This window comes from Magnolia sinica, chromosome 5 (genome assembly GCF_029962835.1).
Source record: "Magnolia sinica isolate HGM2019 chromosome 5, MsV1, whole genome shotgun sequence".
In the NCBI taxonomy this organism is placed as follows: Eukaryota; Viridiplantae; Streptophyta; class Magnoliopsida; order Magnoliales; family Magnoliaceae; genus Magnolia; species Magnolia sinica.
Genome location: NC_080577.1, coordinates 73280367 through 73302911, shown reverse-complemented (window position 1 = coordinate 73302911; position 22545 = coordinate 73280367). Strand labels below are relative to the sequence as shown.

The window sequence follows — 22545 nt, the reverse complement described above, 5'->3', positions numbered from 1 at the left end:
TAATGTGTTATATCAAACCAATTATAATAATGTACCATGCCAGCATAGTTACAGAGCATTGCGATTGCGAGTCCACTAGCAATTTCGTGGAATGGAACCCATTAGATACTCGTTGGCATTGAATTTTTAATTTAATTTTAATTTTACCTTTTTTCTTCCTTATTTCTTTTTTCTTTGGGAATGTTTATCCGAAAATTCCTCCTAATAGCTGCTATTACCAAAAATACTTTGAGGTTGTATATTCACACCAAAACAAATTTTTTTTTTTTTTTTTTTTTTAAAAAAGTTAAAAAGTCTATTTTACCTTAAGAGAATAATGTACAACCCAAACCTCCTACCATCCGAATTGCATTTGTCACACTATGAAGCCATGTGAGCCCCACCGTGATGTATTTACAAAATCCACACTGACCACTATTTGCATGTCCCAATTTTAAGTGGTCTAAAAATCTCCATCCTTGATTTAGATGGACCAAATGATTGGAAAAGGTGTAGAGGGTGACACCTACCGTCTAATTTATTTCTCTTAGTGTGGCCCATCTGAAGCATGGAATGTCCTGATTTTTGGATGCCATGCCTAAATTTTGGTGTGTCATATGTTGTTTTGAGTGGATTTCATGTAATCATTATAGTGGGCTCTATAAAACCCTCCTAGTTGTTTCCTTTGATGTGGTCTATCTGAATCACAGGTCAGCCTATTTTTTGGCCTTGGATCTAGTGTAAGATTAAACATATAATGTTCGGAGTGGATTTCACACACAGCTGGGAGCAATAGGACTCCGAGTAGTATAGCAAAAATGGTACCATGTATGTCACGCCCCGAACTCGGAAACTAGGCTCACAAAATTTTCGATCGCCGAATCCGGCGCCGACAGCCTCCATAGAACCCCATTCTCAGCTCCCGGCATCCATTTACCAGGTTCCGATCCTGGGATCCTACGAGGAAGATTTCTAATATCAATTTAATTCATAATGAGCATAACCATAAGGATAACCCACGAACAATAACCACAAGAACACCATCATAAAATCTACTATGATCAAAAACTTTTAAGTACAATGCGTCTGAAAGAAAATACAAGATAATGCAAATAACGAAAACTCCAAAAGCTCGACAGCACGCTCCAACTCTGACAAGGCTACGGCTGCGTCCTGGCGTCACCTGCACGCATCAATCATGCATAAGCTTATAGAAAGCTTAGAGGGTAGCGTAAGTGTGTGCGCAATATAAGCGTACTCAGAATGCAAGGTCAGAGTAATGCGGAACATGGTAATGAGTACATGAATGCAATCAGCCGTACTAAGGCTATGCGATGCAAGATATGAATGATATCGGTCATAACACGGTCATGCGATGCGAGATGCAACTCAAGCATGCCAATCCTCATCATGTATCAGTACAGTTCTCATTCTAGATAATCACCGGGGTTTAGTACACTCCAAGTGTCACTGCCACTCTCCTAGCCGCACAGTCCAAGTGAGAGTAAGAAACCTCACTATCTGCCTGGTCAATAATCTGCCAATACCTATCCGGCATGTCGATAGTAGACCCATTCACGAGTTGGTCAAACTCAACCTAGTATTGCCCCCTACCCTCGGGCAAGTAAAGCGACACCCCTTTCCAACCGACCACAACACAGTGGGAGACGCGGCCTCCTGGTATTCGGCCCTCGTGCACTCATATATCCACTCGGTCTCGACGTTGAAGTCATCCTCTGGTACCATCGGGTTTAGGAATTTTCACCCAGTGACATTTATGGCACCCCGATGCTTAGTAACAATATTTTCGGTATCCAATTCAGCCACACACGATGTGTCTGTGGAGGCTATGGCCCTAGTATCACTAGGGCATACAATAATCACAATCACACAAATGTAAGTGCATGAATCATACTATCAGACATGCAACAATCTTGCGCGTACCGAGCGTTCATGTGGGACGACTCCGCCTATCAGGGAGCCCATAAACGATCTGCCCGAAGGCATATGTTATGATCAGTCACTTCTCATATTAGGCATATATATGATGCGTAGATCATGAGTCATGAATCTATACTAAGCATGTTATGTGATGATGGGCTCTGTTCATAATGAAGATGAGCCTAGACGGCCTACACACTGTAAGTATGGGCCTATTAACAGGCCTTAGGAAGAGTGACAATGCGGACATTTAACCGACATCATCCTTACAATGTGGGCATCTAACCATCATTGTTCCCAAGGCACTACCCGTTATAAACATCATTATATACACCACGGAGGAATCACGCATTGCAATGGACCTAATTGTGCCCCATTGGGCCTTAAGTACATCAATTGGGCCGTATCATATGGGCCTTATATTCATCAAGTGGGCCGTATCAATGGGCCGTACCAACGGGCCTTACGTACATTGTAATGGGCCATAACCCATGGGCATTGCATACATCACAATGGTATATATATATATATATAAGGTGAGCCTCAACAAGGGCCACCAATACATCAAGATGAGCCTCAACAATGGGCCTTATGCAAATCAAGGTGGCCTCAACAATGGGCCACGCGTATAGCAAATGGGCCACACCCAAATACAAGTGGTGATAAGGAATCCCACCATTAGAATTCTCAACGTTTCATGGCGGGCGTTCAAGCCCACTATTTTCTATAATGTGGCCCATCTGATCCTAGATCCATCTTATTTTATTTTATTTTTATTCCATCACCTGCCTTAAAATTATCTCTAAAATGGTTGGACAGTTTGGATGAAACACATGTATCATGGTGGAGCCCACACTAACGGAGGGTGTGGATTACAATACATACATAAGTGGGTCCCATGTGGGGCCTACCATAATGTTTATTTCCCATCCAACCCATTGATAAGGTCACTCAGACCTGGGGCCCACTGTAATGTTTATTTACACCTAACCTGTTGGTAAGGTCACATAGACCTGGGGCCCACCATAATGTCTATTTTTCCATCCAACCTGTTGATAGGGTCATGCAGACCTGGGGCCCACCAAATGTTTATTTGCCATCCAAACTGACCAGGGGCCCATGGTGATATTTATGTGACATCCAGTCCGTTGATGAGGTCATACGGACCCAGATGAAGTGGGAAAACAAATTTCATAATAATCCAAAACTTCTGGACACCCCAAAAAGGGTTTCAATGGCAGATGTTCAACCCACTGTTTCCTATCGTGTGGGCCATTTGAGTTTCTGATGAGGCTGATTTTTAGGGTGGCCTCCTGGTCCGAGGGGACCCATCAAATGCATGATGTTGATGGTCGACACACATCATGGTAGGGCCCACGGCTGGGACCGTGGGTCCCTGCCAAGCCGTCCGTCCGCCAGGCTTGCAAACGCTGCCTGCGTTCTGCAGCAGCAGTGTCAGCGCTGCCCCCTTTATTATTTTTTTTTGTTTTCTCGAGGTTTTTCACATGTGGGGCCTGCATTAAGGAAATTCGCCTCGCCCATTGGTCTTTTTAAGCTTACTACAAACCCGTCAAGTCCAATATTGGATGGGTTTTGATGTACGAAAATATTGAGGTGTATTTCAACAGCAAGAATACCATTCTCTATGCTATGGCCTGCCAGTAAATCAGATTGAGTTCATTTTTCGGCTCAACACCTAAAATGATCTAAGGAAGAGGATGGACGACTTGGATTAAGTATCTGCATCAAGGTGGGGCTTACATAAGTAGCCCACCCCCAAGCTTAGTTAGAGAGTACACCCCAACGTCAGTTCACACTTTACTGTTAGCCACACCACGCCCACGGCTGCACGTCCAATGTCCCTGGACACTGGACAGTGTTGATACAACACATGCACCATGGTGGGTCCCACATATACGTGGCCCACCACCATGTATATATATATATATATATATATAGTATTAATATAAAATAAATATAATATATTATATATAGTATGTGGGACTTCCTACCATCCTAAAAATGGATGATGGATTTCACCTAAAATGTGGTGAGCCACACCATTGATGAATGGAGTGGATTTAACATAATTTGGTGGGGCCCACTTCATTCTAGGGAAAGGAAAGAGAGAGAGAGAGAGAGATACGGTGAAAGAAAGGAGGGACCCCGCCACTATGGGCCCTCCATTGATACATCACATACATCGAAATGGGTCCCACCAACAAGTGGGCCCTCAAATCATGAAATCAACGGTAGAAACTCAAATATCACCCACCTCTAGGCCTCCTCCTTGCTCCCTTAGCCTTCTATGCTCATTGCCTTCACTTTTAATGGTGGTTGATGGGATTTTGATGGTGTGGATGAGAGATGAGAGGGTGGGCCACACTTGTGGTTTGGGAGAGAGGGAGGTTGGATGTGGGATGTTGCATGGGAGAGATTTTGAGAAATGAAGGAGAGAGAGAAATGATGGGATGATAAGGATGGGTGATGTGGTGGTTGTAAGAAAAAGGTGATGGGAGGTATGGTTGTGGTTGAAAATGGGGTAAAAGAGGGATGGTGAGGGGAGAGAGAGAGTTGACTTTTAAAAAGGGAAGGATGGGGCTTGTACTTGAGGTATGGTTGTACTTGACATTGATTGATTGATTGATTGATGAGACATGATGTAGAGATTTTCTCAAAATTCGTAACCCGTGGTGTTTACTTCAAATTGAATGCAAGCCCACATCTTCTACCCTGAGTATCGGTTCGGTGTGCGAGTCACGGCGTTGGAACCGCGGCGACAACGAGGTCACCAAGGTACAAGTTTCGGTTTGAGCCAACTTCGATATGCGGGACTAGGCTTAGGATCGCGTGCAAGCGTCGGATACGAGTCGAGAATTGTCGAAATTCGACCAGAAGGACCGCGGAAACATATAGAACGATACGAACTAGGGTACACGTCTTACAGTGTAGTGCTGTAAAACCATTGTGGGCCCATCATGATGTATGTGTTATATCCATGTAGTCCATCCAAATTTTCTGATCATTTTAGGGCATGAACCCAAAAATGATCCAAATCTCAGGTGGACCGTACCATAGGAAACAGTGGTTAGAGGCTCCAACATGATTTGTGTTAGATCCACATTGTCCATCAATTTTTACGGATCATTCTAGAGCATGAACCCAAAAATGAGGCACATCCAACACTCAAGTGGACCACACCACATAAAGCAGTGGGGATTGAACGAGTACCATTGAAAACTTCTTAGGGTCCACCGTGAGGTTTATTTTCCATTGAACCTCTTCATAAGGTCACAGGGACATGAATGAAGGGAAAACACAAATATTAGATTGATCGGAGCCTTTTGTGGCCCTAAAAAGTTTTCAACAGTAAACATCCAATTCCCACCGTTTCTTATAGTGTGGCCCACTTGAGCCTTGTATCTACCTCTTTTTTCATGTCATCCCAAAAATGATATGGAAAATGAATGGACGGTGTAGATCTGACACACACATCATGATGGCCCACAGAAGTTCCACATGCCAACTCTTCCTGTATTCTTCTCTCTTTGGAATGTGTTGCACGTCACAGCAAGCAAATGAATTTCTTGAGGTGTGAAATTTATGTGGCCCCATGATGGTGTATTTATTATATCCACGGCAAGTTAGATTCAAAGCTCCGGTGGACCACAGCACAGAAACAGTAGGATTTGACACCTACCAACTAAAAACTTGCTAGGCCATAGAAGACTTTGATCAAGCTTATATTGGTGTTTTCCCTTGATCCATGTCTATGTGACCTTATGAACAGGTTAGATGGAAATTAAACCTCATGGTTGGCCTTAGGAAGGTTTCAACGGTAATTTGTTCAATCCCCACTGCTTTACGTGGTGTCGTCCACTTGAGCTTTTGATGTGCCTCATTTTTTTATTCATGCTCTAGGAAGATCTTAAAATTTTTATGCACGGTGTGAATCTAACACAAATCATGATGGGGAAATCGAAGTTCCACACGTTAGAAGCTATGTTGTGCAATATGCAATTAATTAGGGAGAGAGAAAATTGGCATGTTTTGTGAGCTGGTGTGGATGTGGACCAATGAGAAGACATCATATTAACATAGACAATCTGCACTCTTCTGGTATACATGGATTCCCTCACAAGGGTATATTAGACTTTTCCCCTCTTACCCATACCATCGTAAGAATATTACAGTAAATATCCAACCTCAAAGTATTTTCTCTTTATATAATGATATAGGAGGAATTTTTGCATAAAAATCAATTTTCTTTATTGGTAGAGTCAAATTAAAATAAGCATTTTTAAAAAAGTATAGATTTTGTACTGACTTTGTTTACACTTAGCTTGGCGCATCCACATCGTCCAATTAGACACCATCACATGTCAATACTATCGCATGACCGATGAAAGGCAAGATTGTACATGCACCTCAAGAAATCTCTTATTCCTATCTCCAGCGACATGTGGCCTGCAAGTAGCATGGCTCAAAGCTATACTACAACATCCAAAAATTTTACCAACTTGGAATCTTATTGTTTAATTCCGCTATTATTTTTTATTTGGCATTGTCCTATTCAACCACCCCCCCCCCCCCCTCCTCTAGGACATATAGCTCGGCTTTTTCAACCCGTTTTAAATCAATGAGCCTCGGCAAAGCAGTCTATATCACCCCTTGCTATAAACGGAAGGATATGCAGTATCAGGTTTGGTGTATCCACTGTTTAGAACCTATCTTGATATTTGGACTAGATCCATGGTCCTTTTGTGGACCATATCATTCGTATGCATGTTGTGTAGGATGATTGATTAAAGCATATGCCATTGGGCTGAGATATTTATGGGACTCCTTGTGAGATGGAGTTGCCCCCACATGATCGCACGATACGCATAGGTTTGATGCATGGCCCAGATATGGTTGACGGTATTCGTGGACTCGTCAGGATTTGCATATTGCATTGCATCCTCAATGTACGATATTGGGCTTGCTATGTCTCCGCATTTCATAGCTGATCTACATTGCTTCCTCAGTATATGATTTTGACTTGTTATGTTTTTACATCGCATAGCCTGGATAAAGTTGATGGTATTTATGGACTTACCAGCATATTTTCGCATTGCTCTAATATTATATACTTGGCACTTACTTTGCGCACACACTTACATCACCCTCTAAGCTTTCTATAAGCTTATGCACAATAGATGCGTGCAGGTGGCATTAGGTCGCAGCAGCGTTGAGCTTAGAGCATGCAGCTGTCTTTTGAAGCTTTGATTATCGATATATGTATTTCCCCTTCAGCATTGTAATCAACTATTTATATTAGTAGATATGTGATGATGATGTTGCCTTTGTGATTTGGGTAAACTTGTGGTTATGCTTCTTATGAGATAAACGTACATTAAAAAATTCTCCTTGTAGGATCCCAGGATTGAAGTATGGCGTATGGGTGCTGGGAGCCAAGAATGGGGTACTACGGAGGCTGTCGGCATCAGATTCGATGATCAAGAATTCTATGAGCCCAGTTTCTAAGTTTAGGGCATGACAGAGTCCCAGAAACAATCCGCCCAATGGCATATGCTATGATCAGTCACTCCTCATAACAAGCATACAAATGATGTGCATAGGCATGTAACATGATATTATGTTATCCTAAACTCAGTGTCCTATTAACTCAAGTACATTAGCATGATAAACAGATATAATATTAAGATCAGTCCTCAACAGTGGATATACCAAATCTGATGCCACAGATTCTTCTATGTACGGTAATGATGTATTCTCCTTATGACAAGGATGGGCCTAGAAACAAGGAGTGGGCTTTCCCACCCGTTCCGACACATTGCAAATTAGGCTTCCCATTGGACCCGATATGCACAAGGTGGGCTCTATGACCATGGACAAATCTACAAGGCATGATGGAAACACCAACAATAATGGGGGCCCAACGGTCTGGGTTTGCCCACTATGGGAAGATGAGAATGGGCCTAACAATGGGCCCTAGGTAGGATTACAATGTGGACATTTAACCACTGTAGACATTTAACCACCGTTGCTCCTTAGAGAGCGGCCCATCAAGAAATATAACTTACCGCAGGGCCCATGGCCCAAAGACTACTTAGAAAATAAATGGGCAACATTCATAATATTCCACTCATCATATTGGGCCTCAAGAAACGGCCCAAGGCCTAAAAAATCAAGATGGGCTATATGAGGGGTAACCCATGGCCCTAAAACATCATGGCCAAAGAAAACATCTCATTCATGCATTATGTTGGGCCTCATGGGCAACCCATATGCCCCAATTAAATAGCTAAGCTATATCTAACATCCATCAATGTAGGCTTTATAAATCAGCACAAAACTGGGCAAGTTGGATGGGCAACAAAGATTCAATCACATATATCATATTGGGCTTACAATTAGCCCACAAGGCCCAGTATAATGGATGGGTAGCACTAGCAAATGGGAAAGCACTAAGGCTGGACGTCCAGCCCATCTGGGCCTGCCTGGACGTCCAAAAATCTAGACAGCAAGGTCCTCCTACAATCAGATGGTTGGTGGGCTACACAAGGCATAAACGGGGCCCACAATCACATAGAAACACAAGCATAGAGAGTACTCAAAACATCACCAATCTGGTGGGCCACACTACTTCAAGACAATCAACTAGATGCAAAATTTTCTAGGTCCTTGTTGGACATCCGACCCACCCAACTTCCTGGGCTTGCTGGGGTCCTACAAATACATTATCTGGACAAAACAATTAATTCATGGTGGCCCATAAATATCGCAGTGGGCCCTACCAGATGGAAGCATCGATAAAACTCATAAAAACAAGGTGGGCCTGCTGCTGGACTGCAAGTCCAGCAACACCCCAATCAATCTGGGCGTCTATAGGGCCTGGACGGCTAGCCCATATCAAGCACATGGTGGGCCCCAACATTAAACGGCTGGGTACAACACATCATCAAAGTGGGCCACAAGAGGGGTGGACGGTCAGCTCCTCCCCACTAGACACTGGCCAAGCTGGGACGTCCAGCAGGTAGGCTGCTGGCCCAACTGAGGTGTCCCAATGGATAGCCTGGATGGCCCTCAAATAGCCAAGGTGGGTCCCAGCAAAGTGGATCACAGTGGAGGTGAGTTGGGGATCCATAAGCACCTGCAACAATAATTACAAATTTTGGACAGCAAGGTGCTGAAAAAGAATGTTGGTCCTGCTGGATTCTTCCCCTAGAGTGGGCCCAGGGCTAGCTAAATCAGGGAAAAATGGGTAAATGGCATGCACCCTTAATTGTACTACAAGGTGGGGTCCACATGAGTGGCCCACCATCCCAAAAATCAGGCTGACATTTATGTTTTCCCTTTAACAATGTTGCTGGAAGGTCCTGAAATTTGGACTGTCCAGCCCGCCTTAGGCCCATCCCAGGGTTGGCTGATGGGAGGTTCAACATACATCAAGGTGGGGTCCACATATCAGGAAACCACCCCACATCAGAAAGAAAATCAAGCTGCATATAAAGCTAAACTCCATATAAATAATCTGCAACATGGGCCAAGAAAATCTAGACAGCAATATATTGCTGGACATTCTAGCCCATAAGTTGCTAGATAGGGAGAAAATCCTCATCATGGATCAAGATAAGGCCACCTAGTTGGGCCATGCACACCCAGAACAAGCTTATAGCTGAATCTAACCTCGCATGCACCATAGGACAGCAAGGTGGGCCGACCTACGTCCAGATTTTTGGATAGCAGGACCGTCCCACCCTATTGGACGGTCTGGATGTGCTGAGGACATCAAGTGGGCCACACATATTAGGGAAACATAAAAGAGGAAGAGAGAGAGAGAGAGAGAGAGAGAGAGAGAGAGAAGATGAGAAGAAGACCGGCCATGGGAGGGGACTCCGCCATTATGAACCCCTCCAATCAAATCAAAACCATACATCAAGGTCAATACATGGGTCCCATGCATTGCATGGCCCTAAATAAAAAATATCTGAGGTGGGGATACCATCTCCACCATGAAATCATGGTCTAGGTGACTCATCAAGACCATGAATCTAAACAAAACATCATGATGGGGTCCATAGAGAATGGTTCCATCATGGCTAAGCATGCACCAAGGGTGAGCCATTGGCCATACCCAAGGGGCCAAGTAGGATCTCCACCATTGATTGGTGGGTCCTACATGACCCTAAGCAACGAAATTAAAAGATCCAAGAAAGAAATTGCAAGAACTACTCCTAACATAGCACCCACCTCAAATATTCAACTCCTTCTTCCACCTTAGGGTCCTAGAGCTCCAGGAGAGAGGTTTCTATGGTTGAGATGGGATCTAAAGGGTTGGATTTGGGGGAAATAGAGTTTGGAATGGCTGGACTTGGAGGGTGGATTGGGACGTCCAAGCTCTAGTAATGGGAGAAATGAGGAAGGAAAGAGAGAGGAAGAGAGATAAGAGAGAGAGAGAGAGAGAGAGAGAGACAGAGAGAGAGAGGGCTAGGTAGCTTAGGGGCAATCGTTACTTGTTGGGAAGTGAGTGGCATGCTCTCATAATAGCTAGGCATGCTAGCAAGCATGCTTGGTTAGGTGCTAGGGTAGGTGATGTCACCCCTAGGGTAACATCATCCTAATGATGGGATTCTCTAGGAAAAAGTGATATTTGGGATAGGTGGGTCCCACAATGTGTGGTCCACAGCCGAAATAAAGTGCAAGCCACATTTCACAATTTAAACGTCGCATTAGCGCACGAGACATGGCGTCGGAACCGCGGTGACGGTGCGGTCGCAATGACATAGGTCTCGGGTCAAGTCGACTTGGGTTGACAGGACATAACTCAAGGTCGCTCGCAAATGCTATTTACAGGTTGTGGGTCGCCGGACTTCGACGGAAAGGACTGCGAAATCCTAAGGAATGGAATGGTAGTAGGTCACAGGCCTGACATTAGACCTCAAAAGAATATGTTAAGTTAGGCTTAAAATAGGTGCAAAGTTGTAGCGAATTAGAACTCGAATCAGCAGCTTTGTAGCAATTGTCAATCGAATCTTGATCGAATCGACAATTCATCGATTGAACTTGATCAATCAAAGGCTCATCACTCGATCAATAAAAAAAACAACTAAAATTGTCTAGCATTCTTTACCGGTAAATCATGAATTAGTTCGATCGATCGAGATCGAAGGTTTGATCAATCGATCGATTGACTAGCCATTATAGATCTGTTAAAGCTTTTTCTTTATATAATTTGCAAGCGAATCTTTATGTAAATAATGAAATTTGGTGTTTTAGAGACCCTAGTATATCCGAAGCCTTACCAACACTCTTAGGCTCTATCACAAAAAGTTTCATATCTCTATTCTTAGGATTAATCACTCTCATGAGCATTCTAAGCTCCATTATGAAGATGTGCATGAACTCCTTAATTTTGTAGAGATTAGACACCAACCCAATAGGTAAATCATTGTTTACAATTTCTAGAATATCCATTTAGGTGAGTCTCCTTATTGAAACCAACTATCCATTAATTTTAGGAGATTCCATCATTCTCTCATTGCCTTAATAGCCTCATAAGTACATCATATGCAAGGTAGTGTTGTTATTTTAAAATCCACATACTTCAAAGGTTTCTATCAATGCAAAGGGAAACAAATAAGGGGCAATCATCTACTCTCCCAATGATGTTCCGGTACCAATCTCAATGAGACTAAAATTTAAGCACACAAACAATGTAGCAAAATATGAGGCATGTATAGGGGAGCCATCACCTTGGTTGTAAAAGCAACTAAAGATTAGGTTTGGATCATTAGAAGATGATCCAAATTTAAAGGCTAAAGTCCCAAGTGGGATGCATTCGAGCAAACCTCTTATAACAAAAGAAAAGAGAATTTACGTAATTTTCAGGTGCAAGTCTTTTAAACTGCTACAATTGCTCACCACTGTTTGAAAATGGCCATGACTCATACGTGACATTCATTTGACGGAATCACACCACCCAAATTGTGGCTCGGATAATAGCTGCAGATATATGTTTGAAACCACACCAATCAATCAATCAAAACCATCTAATCTTGCTGTCAAGTTGATGGTTAGTATTATAACAGTGAGTTGTCCAAATTCCCAAGGCAAAACCATATTATAGTTATGATGTCATCAGCGTATGCTAGATCCAAAACTATGCCAGGGATTTGGATGGTTTGGATTGCCCTAAAACTATGTCATGCGTCCACCATTTTAAAATTAAAATGGCAATTAACTACGTGGAAAAGAAACCTTTTTCAAAGAGAGAGGTCTGCTGGAATGCACCCCGGCGTATTTACTAAGAAGCTGTAGGATTCTCCAAGCTATCAAAGATAATCAAACGGTTCAAATTCCTCCCTGCTATGGCTATTCCTTGGGAGGGGACTCAGAAATGCAATATCTTGGAAAGATTCCAACATCTTCAAATGGAAGATATCATCAATTGTGGAAGATGAGATGGAAATTAGTCTGAGCAAGTCGGCTGACAAGTTAGCAAAGGAAGGCGAAGGAAATGGGTAACTGTTAGCATGGGTTTTATTACTTTTTCTGCTGAGTAGTTGCGGCTGACCGTTGTCACTCTTAGCTGGGCTTTAGATGGATCTAGCCCTCTTTGTTGTACCATACTTTTGATTTCTTAATATAATCTTAAGTTATCCATTTAAAAACAAAAAATAAAAATAAAAGCCACAACAAAACCGTTGAGGTAAAGGTTGAAAACTGTAGGCCCCTCCCCTACAAAGGCGTATGGCTAGATTACCACTCCCATAGGCGAACCATAGTTTACAAACCTGGACCCGGCTTGGGACTCGGTCAGTTACCGGGTCGAGTTTATCTGTAGGTCAGAAAATTATTTAATTGTTTTTGCAGTATACTTTTTTTTTTGGTTAATAATATATATGGGAAAAAATCTTGAAAATAAATACTTTGCCTAGTTTCCATTCATATTTTTCTTCTCCTGCTACTACTACACCCTCTTGAAAAGTTGGTGGGGGTAAGAAGCAATTAGACAATAAAAATTAAAATTAAAATATAAGGGTTTATTTTATTTTTTTTCTAAAAACCACCTAATGTTTGCACCATATACTAATAACTGCCTCTTTTTTTCTTTTTTCTTTTTTGCAAGCTCTTTCTAAATACATTCTAAAAGAAGGCGATTTTTAACTTTGGCTCATGGTTCGAAAAAGTGAAGAGCCGTTGACTGCTGGTAGGATATGTCTACCCGTGAAGTAGCACCCTTTTTACCATTTTACCCCTCAACTAGCCAGCCTGAATGGGACACCTTTTGGTTCCCATGCATCAATCCGTGGAGCCCACCCTTCTGTTAAGGTAAGATCTACGCCGCCCATCCATTTGAGTGGCTCATTTTAGGGCATTAGCCCAAAAATAAGCCAGACAAGAAGCTTAAGCGGACCACACCATGTGAAAAGTGGGGATTGAACGCCCACCATTGAAACATTTGTGGGGCTACAGGATGTTACTGAGAAATTAATCATCCATTTGTTTTTCATTCATTTTAGGGCAAGTTGATCCAAAGTTATAATGGGCCAAATGACACGACAATTGGGATTGAACGCCCACCGTTAAAACATCTTAGAGCCATCACGGGCCTACTGAGCATTATGCCTACCTCTTTTTGAGCTATGTATTAAAATGAAATGAGATGGCAAAACAAATGGATTGCAAAGAATGGATCTCTCACAAACATGGAGACTAGATGCATGTACGGTCGAGGTTACGAATGCACACGTCGATCAACCCCCATGTGTTGGGTTGCACGCTTGTACAGACACTTAATAACTCCACGAGCATCAGGCGTGACCATAAAAACTGGGGCCCATTCCATTCATCTATTTTGTCATCTCATTTTAGGGCACCAGCGATTGACTGACGTGCAATTGGACATGGTGCCCAAGTTGATGTTTGTGAGAAATCCAACCCGTCCAAGTGTATATTTCAACAATGGCGTTCAATCCCCACTATTTCCGGTTGGGAAGATGACAACAAGTGTGTTATAAGGTGGGTAGGTGGGTTTTAATGATGATAATGTTGGTATTTTGAAAATATATAACCAAATAGGTATAAGCGGGATACCAGCGTGAAACTATATAGACGGAAACGCTCACCTGCGAACCAGTTTGTACGTACTACGTACGAACTTTTTAGAGTACCCATCCTACGTGATGTGGATCCAAAATCTGAACCGTTCATGTGAAGAAGCACCTCGTGAAACCCCCTGGGCCCAAGTTTTACTTTGATCTAAAATTTTGATGGCACATGAAAAATGAAAACATTTTCCTCCCTTGATTTGCATTTCTCTTTGCTACGGCCCAACAGAATTTTAGATCTGGGGGAAAATTTGTCACATGGGATTTCATGGAATTCCGCATCACATGGACCGTTCAGATTAGACACCCATGACACGTGTGCAAAGGTGCGCACGTGCGTAGGTGCGCAGGGGAGCATGACTCACTATATAGATAACAGTTTAAAGGATAGGCGGTGCAGAAATATCTTGTGAAAAGTAGGCGGTTATTGGTATATGGTACAAACATTAGGCAGTTTTTAGAAAGAAAAATAAAAACCCTAAAAATAAAACAAAAACCAAGCATCTATCTTCTTCATTTTCATTTTCATTTTCTTCTCCCTCTCCCTCTCCCTCTCCCTCTCCCTCTCCAAAGCCTTTAAAAAGAACTCCCTCATAAAGAAATGAAACTTAAGAAACCAGGAAAGTATATATATATATATATATATATATATATATATATATACACAACACAACAAAAAATCAAAAACCAAGCTGAGAGGGAAAATGCCCTTTTTTCTCTAAACTCTATCACCCCTTTTCTCCAAATTACAATATTGCCCTTAAGCCACTTAGATGATCCGTTTTGACTCGTCAAAATCAACAAAGTTCCAGGCAAAATCAGGAAACCAGACCAAGTCCCACCCTAACCAGGGCAGTACAGGTTTTCCTGACCCAGTGACCAGGTCATTGACGGGGCTAGGTTGACTCGGCCGAGTCACAGGTTGACCCTCCTGGTTTGCAATAGTCATCATCTAGGCCTTATCCCAACTAATTGGGGTCTGCAAACAATTCTCAAATCATTTAAAAAAGAAAGAAAAAGAAAATTATCTAAACTAAAATAGTACTATGACGGAAATTCACATTTCATTTTCTGAAAATTATATGCTACTTTCTCATTACAGCAGATGCAAATGCAAGTAGGACATAGCAGGATGCTGCAAATTGAAGAAGCTTCTTTTAAGAGCGGGATGACCTTATGATTCCCTCCGAAGAGCAAGGAAGCCAGTTCATGAGCACCATCTATCATGCAATGGAATTAATGTGTTTCCTCCATTAAGAAGGCCTTCCCCCTCCAAATCTAGTCCGAAGATTGTCCAACGCCCGAGCAACCAATAAAAGCCTTGGATCATCAGAAGGAATCTCACGTTGCTGAAATCAATAGCCAAAATGTTAACACCAGTGGCAAGTAGAAACATGTGTGCATACACGCATCTCAGATAACTAACAGCAAGCAAACAACATGTGAAGAAAATACACAAAAGATTCTACCCGATGAATATGCACGCTTAGACGGACATTGAAATGGCAAACTACACATTACGCCTTGCATTTATATGCTGCATATTATGTATTAGTTCCACATGAACATACAACCCAGTCCCTACCCATGCCTCCATGCTGTGATCCAAGCTGTCCATCAGGTAGGGTTCACTTGGTAAATGCCCTGGCTAAAGACTTAAGGACAGCCCAGACATCAGGTGGGCCACTACTAAACACCGAATGGGAGAACGAACTCGGCCAAATTTGTAGCTGTCCATTTGTTTCTTAAACTGGCCTATCTGATAAGTGGCCAATGGATGCATCTGATCTTGCAAGGGTGCCATATTCAGCGCACATGGCAAAGAGGTACAGGGGTTCAAGCTCTACATGCATGTGAACTAAGCAAACCTCATCATGGATGAGTCGGCCATTGGCACCATGTACTGCATGTTTGAATCAGTGATAAGCATGGCATGCATACATGCTTACAGAAAAATAACAGAGGCTCAGCCTCATGGATATCTCCAAAGCACATTTTAAACCATCATCTACATGAACAGGTTCAAAGTAGTGACCATTCTACAATGCATGAATGCTTATACATTATCAAAGGGGGGGAAAAAAAAGAGTCACCTTTAAGCCCTTATAATAGGAATCCACAGCCGGAAGAGAAGGGTTGATGTTGCGGCTTTGCATTAGGTCCCATATGTAATTGGCAGTCGTATATCCACCCGTCTGCATACAATCATCAAACCATCATTAGAAAAAACTGTACATAAGAAAACCTGCTCTCATAAGCCATCGTCATCATCATCATCATCTATGCCTTATTCCAATTCCCAACTAATTGGGATGCTCTCATAAGCCATCAATCTAGTAAATAATGTTTAAAAAAGAGAGATCGAAACCGAAAAGAAACAACTAAATTTCTGTTTTAAAAGAAAGAAAACAATAACTGAGCACATCCCATAATCAAAGAAATTGCCAGCTGCTTACCTTCTCTCCTGAGGCTGCAAGGAGAAGCTCATTTCCCATCTTCGCATTCAAGAAGAAACCTCTGGAATTCATTTTTTCCTACAGAACATGGCAACCATATAATAAAGATATTGTATGGTGCTTGCTAGAAATAACCATCTTTTCTTTTCTTTTTTCTACCCAGCAATGGTATAGAAGGGCCCACCTTTTAGTTACCTAACCCATTGACCTGGTCTCCACCATAATGAAATGAACCATACAGTAATCCCCCCTCTGATGATTCTAGCCATCTGATGAAAATGGGCAGACGAACAATGATCCATGTTTAATGGGGGCCCAATCAAACAGTTAGAATCATTCAATGGAGAAGATTATCAGGGTATCACCTATGGGCCATGGACCCACCATATAAACAATTGGGATAACCAAAGGTGGGCCAGCATCTTGAGTTTTGGACCAAGTAGAGGCTTGATGAAACATGGTCTATGTCATATATAATCTAAGACCTGCAAAACGATCCTGATACCAAGTATTTAATCAGGCTCAAGGTTGAGAGGGACGAGTACCAGCATATCTTGAGCAATTTGCATCCCTTGGGGAGTATATCCAACCATGGCGCCCTCAATAAGTGTCTACAGCCAAACAAGTACAAGAATCAGCATATTCAAATCCGCATGCACGCACACTGAATCTAAAATTAGATGGTATGAAGCAATATTAGGAAGCTTATTATCCGTTTTAACCCATAGATTACACAGTAATTGAACCTTCAGTTGGCTCTATGCTGAAAACTACTAAAGAGACGTGCATAGTGCTTCCAGGATAACAGAGAACCATAATTTAGATCTCAGCGGATGGTCTAAATGGGCATACTAAGTTACGAGCTAAAGAAGAAGATCAATTGCTGAGTCATGAACAACACTCCAATGTGTTTTTTCATTGAACTTCCTTTGTAGCTTAAGATTGTAAGCAATATGTTATGTGCCTAACAATAGACTAGCCGAAGTGGTTAATGGTAATGGCTGAGATATGTCTATCAATCATCAACGAGGAAATATAATCTTCTTTTTTTCTTTAAACACACACACACACCCCTCATGGGTGAGGAAATACAAGCTCCTAAAGACAAGGATATGCATAACATTGTCAAGTTGAGTTTGCACAGGGATTCCCATGGATTGTTGATTCAGACTACCAACATGGGGGCCACTGATCAATGGGAGAATCCCATAAACTTCCATTACGGAAAACTACAAACCCTTCAATCCACATCCAATGGAGAAGGGGAATATATTGGACAAATGAAATCGTCCAATCTAAGAGAGTTTGGGGAACCCGCCATATCCATGTTGGAGTGTATCAGATCAATGATCTGGATCTTGGAGGAATGGACAACATTTGATACTGTACATACTACTACATATCCTCCACTTTACATATTCAACGTCCAGACATGGCCAAGGCTTGAGGATACTGTATGTTTCTTCAACTTAATCAGATTATAGCATTGCCACTTCCCATGATGGAACAATGCCACGGAACTCATACAAGAGTGCATAATAGGATTTCTTCAGAATTCCATGAGGTTTTGAAGCCTGCTGTTATTTCAGCTCTACAATCTTGGGAAATATTTGCTGTGAAATGCACAAAATGAGGGACTCCAGTTCTGCATGTAAAAGAAAATTATGTCAGTTTCATACACGGTATTCAACAATGGCAACAGTGGCCAACCTTATGGCGATTACGATATGGGCATAACAGCCATTGTGGCCCCCATAACAGAATTTATTTTTATTTTTTGAGGAAGAAACTCAATCGGACTGGTACAGTTGCGTATCAGCCCGTTACAGGCCCATTATGGCTGTTAAACATTGTTCAGAACGGGCATTTCTATTTTCTGCTGATATGCTCATGTATAAAACCCGAGTGTCCAAAAGGTGGCCCGCGTCATAAAGAACACCTGGGACAAAAACCAGGATGGTTCATTCATCAGACGGGCTACACTGTTGAAATCAATGTACAGCCAATGGTCTGACTCAATATGTGTGCGGTACACCTGAAGAGTGGATCATTCCAATTTCCACTCCAGGTCATCTGCATGGTATGGTCCACTCCATATGTTCACTAAAGTGACAACAGAAAATATAAACATTTGAGTCATGTAACATAGAACATGCTGTATGTGATCATTTCTCTTCAATCTCAGGACTTTATGAATGCTAAATCCTAATTTTTGAAAGATGGTTAATTTTAGTAAGAAAGCCAAAGAGAAACTCTAAGGTAAAACTACAACCGCAAGGGCCTTAGAACATGCCACCCAATCCAGAATATCAAACTTGGCCAAACAAAAGACCCGACACTGTCCCTCTCCAATTTCAGAAACACCGATTATTCCTCCCCACACAAGGCCCAAAAACCAGTCAAAAGGGCAAGCCTCCAAATCGTCCTCCCCTTTCTCCCCACCCTTCCCCCATGACACGCTAGGAGAAGACCTTCACCAGAATCCAGTATCACCCACAACATTTGGAAGACACCCACAACATTTGGAAGACTTCGAGAAAGAACACCCACACCCCTCCAGCAAAAGCGAATGAATGCTAAATCCTAATTCTGCCCCAAATTTGGAATCTAGCTTAAAACTTAATTGCAGGAACTGTTACCCAAACTTTCTACCAGAGATGCCACTCTGCTTCCTACTTCTGACAGACCTAGGCATTTACACTCGCTATCATTTTGATAAAAACAACACGCTACTCCTGCAACTCCTAATCCTAAGGCTTAAAGACAACCAAGAAATACCTTCTAAATTTTGTTTCTCTTCAGGCCAAAATACACAACTTCCCTCACTAAGGAATTTCCCGTTATACAAAATATAAATGCATATTTTGAAGTGATTATCATCTATTGGGAAAGGATCACATTCCAAAATGTTGTCCACCTATGAAGTTATCTGATAGAGAACCAGCAAATGGATGGTAAAAATAAATAAAAACTGTACCAGTCCACATTCATTCTTTTTTCTTTTTTTTAAAGGTGCATCAGGCCAAATTCAAATCCTCCCCCCCCCCCCCAAACCAAAAAAAAAAAAAAAAAGAGTAAAGCAATCAGATAGCTAGATCGACCTAATCATACAAGTTTTGCATCTCACACTAGATCCTAGCAAATAGATAGTCTTGATCACCATTATGACACACCCCATTTCCAATTTTGTGGGAACCTACAAGTACAATAGTGCATGCTACACCATATTGATAAGATTTATTTTAAATCCTTCAATAGTATTTCTAGAGATTCCTACTCTCTCCCACTTCTTAAATGCTTTGAGATCCACCAGTTTCCTGCTCTCAGACTCAGAATCACTGTTTTAAAAGGTAAGTGAGGCATCCAAGTCTTCATGGAAGCAAAGAGTAATAAGTCCTAGGACATGAGGCATAAAGCCTCCCATACCGCCTTTCTACGTATCTTCTTTGATATTTTAAAATATAAAAAATAAGGGACACGAGGCATTTATAGGAAGATATCCCATAGTGTATATTGTTTGCAGATGAGATAGTCTTGATTTACGAGATGAGGGAGAGAGTTAGACGCAAAGCCAGATGAGGGTGCCAAATTCACGTGGTCTAACGGGCAAGAGAATGCTAGTCTATCGCAATTGGACAGATTCTTGGTATCCATGGACTGGATTGAAAAGTTCCCTTTGGTTAGTCAGCGCGGGCTACCAAGGACAATTTCAGATCATTGCCCCAATATTCTTGAGGGGGATGTTGAAAACTGGGGCTCTAGGCCTTTCAGGGTCAAAGCTTCCTGGTTGAAGATTGATGGTTTCGTGCAGCTCGTTGCTGAATGGTGATCTTCGTTCTCAGTTGAAGGGTATGCCAGCTTCAAGTTGAGCAAAAAACTAAAGCTTTTGAAAGATAAAACTAAATCGTGGAAGAAAGAAGTGCTCGGTGCTCAAGAGGTAGGGTTTGATAGAATGGCGGATGAGATCCATGAGTTACATTTGCTAGAGGAGAGTGGGGGTCTGTTGGAAGAGGATAGAGACAAGAGGACCATTTTACTTGCATCTTTGGCTAACCGATCAAAGGAAGAGGAAATCAAATGGCGTCAAAGATCGAGAGCGATGTGGCTCAATGAGGGGGGTAAAAACACCAATTTCTTCCACAGTATCGCTAGTTCCCAGGCCCACAACAACAACATATCCAGTCTGATTGTTGATGGTTCGAGGACTACGGATAAAAGAAAGATATGCGACTCTATAATGCAATTTTACAGAGATTTGATGCTTGATGATCAATGCAAGAGACCATAGTTGGATAACTTAGCTTTCCAAGAGCTCTCAAATGTACACTTCTACTTTAGAAGCACTGATATCGGAGGATGAGGTTAAAGTGGCGATCAGCTCAATGTGTGGAGATAAGTCCCCAGACCCTGATAGGTACCCTATATTGTTTTTTCAGAAGTTTTGGCGGGTGGTGAAGAAAAATGTGATGGATTTCCTTGCGGAATTATTTATTTATTTTTATTGCAGTCACCTTTCTACCGAGCTTGGGGCTTCTTTCTGTGAAGGGTGCGGAAAATCTGAAAGACTTCAGGCCTATCAATTTAATTGGGGATCCTTACAAAATCTTGGCCAAGATCCTTACTTCTAGATTTAAGGGAGTTCTATTGAAGGTCATTTCTGAAAATTGGGGTGCTTTCATTGTGGCCAGGCAGATTCTGGACAGTGTGCTTATTGCTCACGAAAGTGTTGATGCTAGGAACAGGAAGAAAAGAATTGGGATACTTTGTAAGTTGGATATCGAGAAGGCCAACAATCCATTCTAACCCCTTGAAGTTCGCTTTTCAAATGACAAATCTTTTTCTCTGAGATTACTTGAAACAACAGAAGATCTTTCTCAGATTATCATATTGGACTCTATCAGCATCACAGAATAAAAGAGTGCTAACTTGCAATCGGGCAGATGCATCCATTGTTGTGATCTTTTCTTTCCTTTCCTCCATAATATAGTCTTCATCACCAATACAAAAGTAAATAAACAAATAAATACATTGAAAAGTTGTACTTTTTTTAATCAAAGATTGACAGTTTCCTATCTCAATTGAGCTACCTTTCAATTGGTTTTGCATGCAATTTCTACAAGAATCATGTGTTTCATTTGCTCTCATGATTGCTTTCTATTGGTTTCACGTGTTTGCTGCTAAAATCATGTGCATAATCATTCGGTTTCACAAACACTTTATTTAGCTTCTCTTAAGGCCTGTCAGGCATTGCTTCTAGCAACTACAGAATTAATTCTCAGGAAAAAAATCTCTGGATTGTTTCTTGAGAATTTGTTATGTGAAAAAGTGCATGTTTGGTAAACATGCATAAGAAAAACAATTTCCCCATGAAGGTTTCAGAGGTGAGCGTTGAATCCCCCTGTTTTCTGGGGCATGGCCCACTTAAGTCTTGGATCTACCTTATTTTTGGAGTCATACCCCAACATGATATGGCGAAACGAATGGACAAAGTGGATGTCACATGGAACGAGGGTTATAGGAAAGTTGCCTCAGTCCAGTTTTGGACCTACATGCCATGATGGCACATGTTTGGATGTGTACGGCTCTACACTGTGCACAGAGAGAGAGAGAGAGAGAGAGAGAGAGAGAGATTTTATGAGTGCTTATGAGTGAGAGAGAGATTTTATGAGTGCTTTTCACAAGTTTGTAGAACCAGAATAACTATAAGAAATGGTCGCTACCCAACACACTTAAAGCCTAAAAAAAGTGGTTTTCAGATTCAAAATCACAAAAAATAAAAATAAAACAAATCCAAATAGGCACTTAATATTTCTAACAGTTTTTCTTGCATTTGCCTTGTGTTTTCAAACATTTCCAAATTTTCCAAATTTGAATTGTTTGATTCCACTACAGAAGCATGTTTCCAAGGAAACACACTTCCCATGCCACTAGGGCATTTCCAGTAATGATGGATCGACAACAAGGCCAATATTCTATTTAGTGGAGATAACACAAGATTTTTGTTAGTTATCGATTTAATTAAATGAAAGAATGCATTCTCAATTTATATTATA

At 41.6% G+C, this 22545-nt stretch overlaps 1 protein-coding gene across 1 annotated transcript in view; it reads right to left on the bottom strand.

Moving 5' to 3' along the window:
- Positions 1-15049: 15049 nt before the first annotated feature.
- Positions 15050-22545, bottom strand: part of LOC131246150 (pentatricopeptide repeat-containing protein At4g35850, mitochondrial) — a 68592-nt gene continuing 61096 nt past the window's right edge. Inside the window, exons 10-13 of the mRNA XM_058246054.1 lie at positions 17038-17103; positions 16493-16570; positions 16130-16231; positions 15050-15385 (exon numbers count right to left, since the gene is read on the bottom strand). Of these exons, the coding sequence (XP_058102037.1) occupies positions 15290-15385; positions 16130-16231; positions 16493-16570; positions 17038-17103 (342 nt within the window). The 3' untranslated portion in view covers positions 15050-15289. The remainder of the gene's footprint in view (positions 15386-16129; positions 16232-16492; positions 16571-17037; positions 17104-22545) is intronic.